This window comes from Cornus florida, unplaced genomic scaffold (assembly GCF_030987335.1).
Source record: "Cornus florida cultivar Cherokee Brave unplaced genomic scaffold, ASM3098733v1 CherokeeBrave_3.0.0_Hap2_Chr06, whole genome shotgun sequence".
In the NCBI taxonomy this organism is placed as follows: Eukaryota; Viridiplantae; Streptophyta; class Magnoliopsida; order Cornales; family Cornaceae; genus Cornus; species Cornus florida.
In genome coordinates this window covers 75,040,189-75,052,761 of record NW_026775576.1, presented here as the reverse complement: position 1 = coordinate 75,052,761, position 12,573 = coordinate 75,040,189, and the positions used below count along the sequence as shown (strand labels likewise).

The following is a 12,573-nucleotide window of genomic DNA, read 5'->3' as shown; positions in this document are numbered from 1 at the left end:
ATTAATGTTCTTATATATACATACATATATATATATATATATAAACACATTTGTCACATTAAATTAGTTTTTTTTTTACTTGTTTTTTATTCAAATTTAAAGGGATTCTTTAGTCTTTTCAGTATTCAGGTCCTTGTTTATACCAAAATTGAATGTTAAGGTGGTTTAAAATAAATAGGATTGAATACTCTATATGCATATTGCATACCATAAGGATTTTTTTTTTTCCCGCAACCCTATATATATATATATATCAAAAGAATGACAGTTTAATTATTTCACATTTAATTAGTTGACTTTCGTCAAATGCTGAATATATGTATATATATATATATATATATATATATATATATATATATAAACACATTTGTCACATTAAATTAGTTTTTTTTTACCTGTTTTTTATTCAAATTTAAAGGGATTCTTTAGTCTTTTCAGTATTCAGGTCCTTGTTTATACCAAAATTGAATGTTAAGGTGGTTTAAAATAAATAGGGTTGAATACTCTATATGCATATTGCATACCATAAGGATTTTTTTTTTCACGCAACCCTATATTTTATATATATATATATATATATCAAAAGAATGACAGTTTAATTATTTCACATTTAATTAGTTGACTTTCGTCAAATGCTGAATATATGTATATATGTTTTATCTATATATATATACTCTATATGCATATTGCATACCATAAGGATTTTTTTTTTCACGCAACCCTATATTTTATATATATATATATATATATATATATATATATATTTAAGAAAAATATTTTAACGTCGAAACAAACGAAATCTTTAATACATTAAAAAAATATTTTCTATGTCGAAACAAACGAAGCCTTTAATACATTAAAAAAATATTCTCTATGTCAAAACAAACGAAGCCTTTAATACATTAAAAAAATGTTCTCTATGTGCATATTAGTACTAGTAGCTAGGACCTGAATTATTTTTATTAATTTATATAATCCCCCCCAAGGTTAAATGTTTGCTATCTTCCACAGGCCTTTCTAGAATAATTCACAGCAAGTCAGATACACACAATGACTTTTCTCACACACCATAGAAAAGCAGGACTAAATTTGATGAATAAATAGGTAAGAGCCATTTTGAAATCCAACAGGATCACATTAATTTTGTCCACCAGATAATGGAAACATTAGAAAGGTAACATTGAGGACTAGCTCTATCCACTAGCACTTGTTTCATTTGTTAGTGCTGTGAGACCATATCTTGCAAATTGTAATGAAATTCTTGTAATAAAATAAAATTTGTATTGAAGTTAATCCAAATACTATTGGTTAGATATATATATATATATAGACTCCAGTTGAGTATCCAACAGAGTTTATTTTTATTTTTATTTATTTATTTATTTTTTTGAAAACAGGAACTCCCTTAGGCAGGGCCCCTTAAGGATCCATCCCAAGTTACAAATCTGTGCCACGTGCACCGGCCCCTCAACACGCACAGCAATCAATCGAGAAGAATAGATGGCTTGGGAAGAGTCCAACACCAGCTATTTCAAACCTGCCTCCAAGTTCCAACCATCACAGCTACGCCTCCGGAGGCAACAGAGTTTATTTTTTTTTTAGTGATAGTGGTAACAAAGGAATCGAATTAATAATCCTGAGAAAGAAAGGCAGTGGGAGACATTAGAAAGTTGCCAAATACGTGGACACAACTACTGGGATTGCAATTGCTTGCTAGTCATATATATGACAAAGTTAAAGCATTTTTGGCTAAAAGCTCTATTATAATTTGATTTGTCCACCAATCCCATCATTTTAATGGACTCCTCTTCTACTTGTTCATCGAACCTTGTAGGATTGTAGCACTCTAGGCAACTTTATATTCGTGTTCTCTCTTCTCAATTTTTTTAAATGTTCCATATCGAATAAATAATTTAGAATTAACTTTACTTACACGAGGGAAAAAAATACATAAAAATTTAGAATTCTCTTGAGAGATTAAATTTTATGAATTTTTTTAAGTTGCTATATATAGAGAGAGTTAAAAAATAAATACTTTATTTACATTTTATAAACAAAAAAATTAGTATACAGTTGCTTGTCAAATTTTTATTTTTTATATTTGAATTCTCCATTTAGCGGCTATTTTGTATTCCTCATAAACAAAAACCCTTTCTTTCCAATATGTTACAAATGACTGGATTACTTATGCCTATGATTTTGATATCCAGGGCAACCAAACAAATGGAAACGTAGGTGGTTGGTTGATTAAGAGTGTCGATTGCCTATTTCATTATTCTTAAATAAATCATTTTTGTGATACTTAGATTAAGAGTATGGATTATCTATTTTATAATTCTTAATCTATGGAATTCAAAAAGGAGAGTTATATACTGGACAAATTATTTAGCAAGTTAACACTCACTCTGAACTCTAAGCAAATTAATGATTCAAAATGAGACTCTTACCCTTTATAGACATCATCTCTTTCTAATGTTAAGGTCTATCCCCTAGAAGTTTTAATTCAAAATATTATAAATATTTACAAACTTTCTCCGTAAAAATCTCTACTCTTCATATAATCTTCTTAAAATGTCCTTCAATCTATTACTTTTATAAACTATACAATGTTTCCTACCCTACAAAAACTCAATAATTTCAATACAAGTATGAAATACTTCATAATCTAACTCTCCACATATGTCATGTACAGACTTAGTCTAAACCAACTCCCCACATATATCACGCAGACGTCATGAAGTTTGAACACTCCTGTAAGGTGATGTGTCTGAGTTCAGCAGTGACACTCTATAAATACGTGTAAGACACTTTATGACGGTGACCATTATTAGTCAATACATCACGGTCCAGCACATTCCGGCCACTTAGACCGAGACATCTTACACTTTTTGTTTTATACAAAACAAATACAACAATATGAACATGCATTATATTTATATATATATATATATATGTATATATATATATATATTTCAATCTCTAAAGAGAAAAAACATAACTATATTGATAAGATAATAATATCATATATAATATAACATGTCTTTTTTAATATTCGAAGCAAGTCATCTTTTAACTTATGTAACTTTACTATAATGTATTTATAAATTAATGGGTCACAAGCAAAAAATAACCATGTAATATGCATATGGAGTGTATAACCCCCTGTACATTCTAAAAAGTTCTTAACATTCAATTTTAGAGCAAACAAGGACTATAATGCTGAAAAGACTAAAGTGTTCTTATATAACTGAATACAAATATAGATTTTAAAAAAAAAAAAACTAATTAAATGCGAAATAACTAAATTGTCCTTATTTTTATATATATAGTATAGGGTTGTGAGCAAAAAACATCCTTATGGCATGTATATCGAGTATATAATGCCGTATACGTTCTAAACCTCCTTAATATTCAATTTTGGTGCAAGTAAGGACCTAAATGCTGAAAAGAATAAAGTATCCCTCGCAACTTAATAAAAAATAGGTAAAAAAATTAATTAAATGTGACAAATGTGTGTATATATATAAGGATATTATCAAAAAAGACAAGGGTATTTTTAAAATTTTATACCTTAAAAATGTTATGTGCAATGCACATGAATAAATTTTTAACGAAACAATGACTTTAAGACATTCTTTGCCACATTTTATCAAAATTAAGTAACTTATATACTCAAATTAATAAAAGACGGGGGCGTTATTTGTCCAAAATGTGAACATTAGGGGTGTTTTTCTCAGTTTGCCCTTATAAGGGCATTATAGGAAGAAAAAATGGTGTTTTCAGAATTTTATATCTTAATTGTGACTTCAAACCCTTTTTTGCTCAATTTTCAAACTTAATGGACATATTTACACAACATAAGCAGTTCTTTACTCATTTTTTCAAACTTAACAGAGTTGTATATCCAAAATAAATAATGAGGGTGTTATTTATCCAAAATTAAAACATTAAGGGTGTATTTTCTTACCTTACCCTAAATTAATCAAAGTTCTATGATTGCCTCATTCTATAGATTTAAAAATGAAAATCTATTTGTGTTTATATCGTGTCCGTTGCCATGTCTTATTTTTTAAAAAATTGGCATATCAGCATATTCGTCTTGTATGGTATTCATATCCTGTGTCTATTTTCATGCTTCTTAAACGTCATATAGAGTCATCCCAACATTTGCACTTGACACTTGAGATCGCATATAAATAATCGGTTAGTTAAATATCAATTCACGTAGCATAATTTTAATTTCTATGGAGATCAATGTTGACTTAATTATATGAAGTTTAATCAAGTATTCACATGGAAAAAAGTATGTTTTCTTTATTATTGTAATTATTATTCAAATTATTCATATTATATTTTGTATTCTCACTCTTATTCAGAATCGGACTATTTCAAACCAATCCCTTCCTCCCATACGCTTATTTTGAGTGTGAAATTGTGAATTATTCATTTGATACTTTCAAACAACTACTTTCTTCGCTTGAACTTTGAACTAATCAATGCTTCACCAAATAAAAAAATTAAGTTAATTAATTAATGTTAGTTAAAAATGTGATCTTAGTTTGAACTTTCAAACAACTACTTTCTTTTTCATATTTATTTACAAATGGCATGGTTTCACATCACTAGTGCGAGGAAGATTTGGATAGATATGACTTTAATTGATTTACATTAGAAATGAATACCAAAGGTATTACTTTATTGGCATCTAATAATCCCCTGAACGGTGTGAATGACAAAAGAAATGTGCTTAGGTACAGTCGAACTCATTGACCATACAGAGTTCATGTCCACGCGTGAATTCAATTCAAGTTCACATGTTGGGAGGCATCATTCAAACATAATATAGTATTATATTTGTGTAAGTTACGAAGTAGAAGTAAAACATGTTTGATAACATTTATTATAATTTAAATAGTGTTGAAACGTTTTTGAAAGAAAAAGACAAAATTAAAAAAGAAACTAAATTAGTGTTTTTTGTTACTACTGTAGTATAACAAAAACTCAGTAGCAATGAATGATATCATTACACATTTGTAACACTTTTTTATCAATTATGTTTTTATATTTTTGGTTCCAAAAATCTTGCAGAAATATACGGTTACCAAACACGTTTTTAATTATTATTTAGCTCACTCCAAAATGGAACGTTATTTTTTTTATTTCGGATCAAAACAAAAATTCAAAACAAAAGCGGTTGCAAAAAAACACCTAAAATCTCAATTCATATTCATTTATTAAGGGCAATTATTTCTGCTTTTTCAATTTCAGTTTAATGCAAAGGAAAAATAATGTTTTGTTGTATTGTAATTTATTCTCAAATATAAACATATTTTGAATTTGTTGCACCTGTCAATAAATAAATAAAATTAAATTAATTTTGTTATACAATGTTTCGAAACAAGAAAAATAACCTAACTAGTTGTTCTTTTAGGGTAAAAGCATGTTTACCAACTTTACCAAACACGTTTTATCATGTACTGAATATCTCTTATTTCAACTTATTAACGGTAAATATATTTTCACCAACAATTTCAAATCTAAATTATATGAGTAAACAACAAATTTATTATATGTATATATATGGTATATATTTGTGTATATACGTATTATATATAGTAAGGTCGAGAGCAAAAAACACTCATGTGGTATACATATAGAGTGTATAACCTTTATGTTCTAAAAAATCTATAACATTCAATTTAGGAGTAAATAAGGACTTGAATGCTCAAAAGACTAAAATGTCATTCTATAACTTAATAAAAAAATAAGTAATTTTTTTTTAAATATGAAATAACTAAATTACCCCTTTATATATATATATATATATAATGTAGGATTGCGGACAAAAAATACTCTTATGACATACATATAGAGTATATAACCTTTTATACATTCTAAAACCTCCTTAACAATCAATTTTAGTGCAAATAAGGACCTAAATGTTGAAAAGACTAAAATATCCCTCTATAACTTAATAAAAAATAAGTTAAAAAATTAATTAAATGTGACAAGTGTGCATCCATAAGAAGCCAAGGTATTTTTAAAATTTTATATTTTAAAAATGTCATGTGCGATGCACATAACTAAGTTTTTAATGAAACAATGACCTCAAACTATTCTTTGTCACATTTTTTAAAACTTAATGGACTTATATACTCAAAATAAATAATATGAGTGTTATTTGCCCAAAATATAAATATTATAGGGATTTTTTTTCCCTTTGCGGGCATTATCGGAAGACAGAATGGTGTGTTTGGAATTTTATATTTTATTAGTGACTTCAATTCATTTTTGTTTATTTTTTAAACTTAACAGACTTATATACACACAACATAAGTTCTTATTTGTTCAATTTTTAAAACTTAATAGTTTTATATAACTAAAATAAAAAATATGAGTATTATTTGTTCAAAATTAAAATATTAAGGGGTTGTTTTTTAGGTTTGACCCGTATGGTACTAGTACTATATGTTTATAGAGAAAGAGAATGCAGCCCACTTTCATGCTTTGAAATCTATAAAATCATTTTGTAAATTAATTACGATATGACACGCTCTCTACACTCTCTCGTTTGAACAAAAGAAGCCGACCAACAAAGGAAACATAAGAGACCAAGAAGAAGAGGAAAAAGAAAAGAGAAAAATCTTACTCCTTTTTTGATATCTAGGGTTTCATTTCATCTGATTCAACGGAGTGAGAGGGCCGATCGGAGGATCTACCAAACAAGGGCAGGGACCAATGGACCCTGCAGTTCTCGACAAGATAATCGAACGGCTAATAGAAATCCGATTGGCCAAGCCAGGCAAGCTGGTCCAGCTCTCCGAGTCGGAGATCAAGCAGCTCTGTGTCGCCTCTCGGGACATCTTCATGAAACAGCCCAACCTCCTCGAGCTCGAAGCCCCCATTAAGATTTGTGGTACACTTTACTAGATCTCTGGTGTTGTTACTGTTTATATTTTGGATTGTCGTTATGTTAACAAAACTCACGAATTCATTCGGAATTTGGCTGTAGCTTTCAGCAGAACACACACACACGTATATATTGGTGGGTTTGTGTTGGAATATGATTTTGGAGATAATAGCAGTTGGGTTCCCAAGAAAAGTTACCATTGGTAATTGTTGCTTGAGACTTGAGTTGGTTTATCATTGATTTTACTTTTTTTTCAACGACAGTGCGAGTGTGTGTTTTTTCTTTATGTTTTCAGTCCTTTATTGAGTCTGATTTCTCAAAGCATTACATATTTTTCTGTAAAAAATAATGAAGTTGCAATGTAGACATGAGATATAGAAGACCAGTAGCTTGTGGTCTGCTACAGTTGCATATTATAGGGTTCTATTGTTGAGAACACATAGAAATGCTGCAATAAAAGTGAGAGATTGGAAACCTATACAGCTCGGGTTGGGTGTATACTGTGTATGGTTTTGGAGTTTGTAGCAGCATGTTGACATTTGAACTCATTTTTGTGACTTCTTGTGTTAATGATGGGTAAACCATTTTTTTTTTTTTTTTTCAAACTTGTTTGATTGACAAATGTAGGATTTTACGCCACTGGCAAATGGTGTCACTAAATTGGGAAACACGGTTTCAACTTTCAAAGCAATCTGCACACACTTAACAAAATGCTACTTATAGATCATTACCACCTTTAATAGATGAATGAGCCCTATATAAAACTGGATTATGGGATATATGGAGCAACTGCGTATTATTTGATTATTGGTTTGGTGGCACATTTGGCCATTGTAGAATATTAAATGATCTTGTGCCATCCATTTCATCTTATTTTACTTTGGATTTTTAGCACGCTAATGAAGGAGGGATGAAGTACAGAGTATAGGTATAGTTATGGGATATTATGTTATGGCATGTCTAGTCAGACATGCACCTAACAAGTATTTTTGATGATTCAAGTTTATTATGTTCCTATTACGATTTTTTTTTTTTTTTTGATAAGTATGTTCCTATTCCAATGTCATTATATCAAAACAAGCGAAGTGTGATTTTAAACAATATAATTTACCCGATAACATGATTTTCCATAAAAAATAATAGAAGTCATTCCAACCAGCTAAGAGTCACAAACACTTCTATGAAGTGCCGTGTCCGTGTCAGACACCGTATTGGACACCGATCCTTCATGGACACTCCTGGACATAGCCGTGTAAATAATTTTAAAATAATTTTTAATATTTCGGACACTTGGTTGATGCATCTCAACACTTTGTCAACACATTCAAGACACTCGACCGACACATTCCACACTTTTCATCTTATATAAAATAATCACATGACAATGGATACAACATTATGAACATACATATAAGTGTCCAACCTTTTTTCCTTTAAAAATTGACATTAAACACATGTCACAGTATGTAATGAACAAAAATTAATATTGATAAGATATGATAGTAATATCATATATAACATGGTATATTGTTTTGATATTCGAATAGCTTCATCTTATTACTTATGTAACTTTAGTATAGAAATTATAAATTAATTAAAGTTCTCTAATTGTCTCATTCAGTAGATGTATAAATAAAAAATTTTATTTTTATTTGTCGTGTTTCCACCTCGTCCGTGTCTTACTTTTTTTAGAATTTGATGTGTCGGCATATGTCCGTGTCGTACGTGTCCATGCTTCTTAGCTAACCAACATTTGGTTTGGAGATTTTACTGAACTCAGTGTTTATAGACACAGCAGCATCCAGAACACATGAATGAGTCCATTTTGTGGGGAATATTTTTTTTCACAGAATCAGAATATAGTAGTAGTGGGAACGTATAGTGGAGCATCTGGGGATAAAAGGGTCTTCAGAATTGATTTAATTCATTAGATTTGGGGGATGTACTAGTGTTTATATATGTGTGTGTTTAACTTAAATCAACTAAGGATGATTTTTCCCGAGATCCACATGATATTTGATTTTGAATTGTGATTCATTTTGGTTGCATTCATGCATCTACTTGCATGCTTTTAGTGTCCATTTAATGATAAATTTTCAGTTTCGTAGTTATTTTTTAAAGATCCCTGTGCTCGTATTTCCTGCTTTAAGCCCATTGTCCAGTTTGTTGTCATACTAATGAAAATAGTTATAAATTTTGTTCTCTGAAAATGTTTATGGAGATTAATTTCTTCTTGAAAACGTTGTCTGTTGGATTTTTCGAGAATCTATTGTTACAGAATAAATAAATAAATGAAAATGGGACAAGGAGCAGGTGAGGAGCTAGTCGTTGAGGGCCTTACAATTTTTGAGAAGTTCACAGGCTTTTCACACAGTTAGTTATGGATAATGGTTTTGAAAGCTGTGTTATGATATTGATGCCCGCTCACGAGTAACTTGTGCTTATAAACCTTGTAAGTCACCTTTTCTGATTAACATGAAACAAATTCGGGCAAGACAAGTTTTGGTTGAAGGTTCAAGGTCAATGTAGTCATGACTAAACTGAGTAGACTTTGTTCCAGTAAGCACATCATCCTGAGGTTATTAGCCACAGATTACACTTAAAAATGATCAGAGAGTGTGTTAAGGATTTGATTTAAGGTCTGTATCACTTTGGAATAAGGGGCTATCTTGCTCTCTGCTGCACATAGGTTAGATGGGTCTATGATGATTATTCTTTTAAGTGTCTTGTGATTATTATGATTTCTGACCTTGTAATTGTTACTTTATCATTTCAGGTGACATTCATGGGCAATACAGTGATCTATTAAGACTTTTTGAATATGGGAGTTTTCCTCCTCAAGCTAATTATCTATTTCTAGGCGATTATGTAGATCGTGGCAAGCAGAGTTTGGAAACAATATGTCTCTTGCTTGCCTATAAAATTAAATATCCAGAGAACTTTTTTCTTCTCAGAGGGAACCATGAATGTGCTTCTATTAATCGCATTTATGGATTTTATGATGAATGTAAGCGCCGGTTTAATGTGAAATTATGGAAAGCCTTCACTGACTGTTTTAATTGTCTTCCTGTTGCGGCTCTCATTGATGACAAAATATTGTGCATGCATGGTGGCCTTTCCCCTGATCTTTCAAACTTAGATCAGATTAGAAACTTACCCCGTCCAACTGCTATTCCTGATACTGGTTTGCTATGTGATTTACTCTGGTCGGATCCTGGTAAAGATGTCAAAGATGTCAAGGGATGGGGAATGAATGACAGAGGAGTTTCATTCACATTTGGCGCTGATAAGGTGACAGAGTTCCTAACCAAGCATGATTTAGACCTTGTTTGTCGAGCCCATCAGGTTATTGACTCCTTTCTTTTGTGTTGTTCTGAATCCCATTCTGGTTGCTGACATACTTCTTTTGTTTTAGGTTGTCGAAGACGGTTATGAATTCTTTGCTGATAGACAACTTGTAACCATATTCTCAGCCCCCAATTACTGTGGTGAGTTCGATAATGCTGGTGCTATGATGATTGTGGATGAAAACTTGATGTGCTCGTTCCAAATTCTTAAGCCAGCAGAAAAAAAATCCAAGTTTATGATGTCCAACAAGATGTGATTGGTGCATCTACTCCTCTCTACTTCACCAAGGTCAGCTCAATATGTTGATTAACTTCATTATCTTGGTGATCTTGTTTGAACTTTTAATTTTACTTCCCTTCTGTTAAATCATTAATACAGGCATATAACAACAATTAATTAGTTATTGAATGCCTTGAAAAATTGTACCCTCATTTGGCATGTACAGTTGCAGCGAATATTCTCAGCAACATGGTCTTCTCGTCTTTCATGAAAAGATATTGAGAGTGGGTCTTGTTTTCAAGTAGTTAGTGGTTTCTATTGGCTGGGTTGAGTTTTCACATAAATGATCCATTTGTTCTGTGAGAACCAATTCTTGGTGGGTAGCTGTGACTGTTAAACTTCATATTGTTTCTCTTTGCAAGAAACCACTTGCACCATATTTGTCCAGCAATATGAGAACTTGGGGTATCATTAGTTGTCTTATAATGAGAATAAATTTCTAAATATCTGAATAAATTTAAATTTGTTGAAAGAAGTTGAAGAATTTTGTCAATGATTTACATATCATGTTATTCATTGTTCTTGCTACACACGCACCATGCTATTAACTTGGTTCAAAATGAATATGAGTGGATTGAATCAAATGGGTTCGAGCCACTTATGTGCTGCACAGCAAAAAATAAACTAAGACTTGTGTGTCTTTACCAACTAAATGGTTTCTTACTTTGTTGGTTGATGTACCTGCATAGATTATGGTTCAAGATCGTGTTTGTCGGGCTTGCTAATTCCTCGTTTGACATGAATTGCAAACTAGGGAATCAATGGTCTTTGGTGTTGCATTTTTTGGTTTTGTAGAACTCCTTTTCCAAGAAAAAAGGAAAAAGAAAAACATGGTATAACCTCATCCTCGTCCAATAACAACAATTAACCAAAAATCTTCAGGTGCCTTGAAGCAGGTCTTGTTATACACAAACAATCATTGTGCCTATTTCCCATGTTTGGAAGGATCAGACCAGGATTTCGCATGGCGGTGAATCTGGTTTTTCTTGGATTATGGATTCTTTGAACAAGAAATAGGTGTGGGTGTTCGTCTTTATGTTAGGTGACATTACAGCTGTTTTTTTGTGTTTTTACTTGTTAGGGCTGCATATTGATTTAGCTATTCATGAACATCTTCTTTTTGGCTTGATATTGTTCAGGCTGCCGCTCATTCACTAGTCAAATATGCTTGAGGTCAACCCTTGGTCTTAGATCACTATTCTAGCAATACTAGGCTTAAGTACCCTACTATTTAGATCAGTTGGGCTCATAAACACAGGCACATATCCATATACATAAGAGGAAGAAGCGAAGGAGGAGGACGGACGGGGTGGGGCGCGGAGATAATTAGGGTTTATTAACCCCTTTGTTAATTTTGCTAGATTTCCTTGACTTGCTTTGGTCATTGATTGAATGGTTGCAGTGCTGCACTGAACCATTCAAGCATACATTTCTATTTCATTGACAAATGACAACCCTATATTTCTCTTTTGCAGAGGCTAAAGTGAAGTTGCCAGTCTCAGAATTTCCTTTCGTCTTATAGGACCGGTGAGCCCCGTATCATGCTTAGTACATCCTGTTAATTCAACACAAATCAAAGAGTTTCACAGTCGCAGATTGCGAGGGAAATTCTATTTGGAGAGTTGCAGAACCCATATATTTAATCATCCTCTTTTTACTTCTTTCCTAGTAGCACTAAGACAGGTTGATGTACATACATATTGTTTGGTAGCAGGTAGTTGTGATTTTGGATTGTAGACACCAAAATACGCCCGTTGACTTCTAAGGACTCCTTTATTGTGCTAGACTTTTACAGCCTTTGTTACAGCCGTGTTTGCTTTATGATGCCTTGTTGGTATCATCGGTGACTAATGCATAATGGGTCGAATTTTTCAACTGCTTTTATGTGATTATATTCTGTCTGCTAGGGCAATAACTATTCACCAGTTACGTTGAATATCTTTGGTTCGAAGCCATTTGAGGTGCATCAGACTGAGTGCAAAATTTTTGTTGGCCATGGAACGGGGATGCTTCTGGCTGTGAATGCTACAAGCATG

The 12,573-nt window shown here is 31.6% G+C and overlaps 1 protein-coding gene across 1 annotated transcript; it reads left to right on the top strand.

Annotated features, from left to right (window-relative positions):
- The first annotated feature begins 6,500 nt into the window (after positions 1 to 6,500).
- Positions 6,501 to 12,412, top strand: LOC132312094 (serine/threonine-protein phosphatase PP1 isozyme 3). The gene is made up of 4 exons (XM_059810340.1): positions 6,501 to 6,916; positions 9,687 to 10,255; positions 10,326 to 10,546; positions 12,013 to 12,412. Exons 1-3 carry the CDS (start codon positions 6,739 to 6,741, stop codon positions 10,512 to 10,514), a joined length of 936 nt encoding a protein of 311 aa, XP_059666323.1. The 5' UTR covers positions 6,501 to 6,738; the 3' UTR covers positions 10,515 to 10,546; positions 12,013 to 12,412.
- Positions 12,413 to 12,573: the final 161 nt, after the last annotated feature.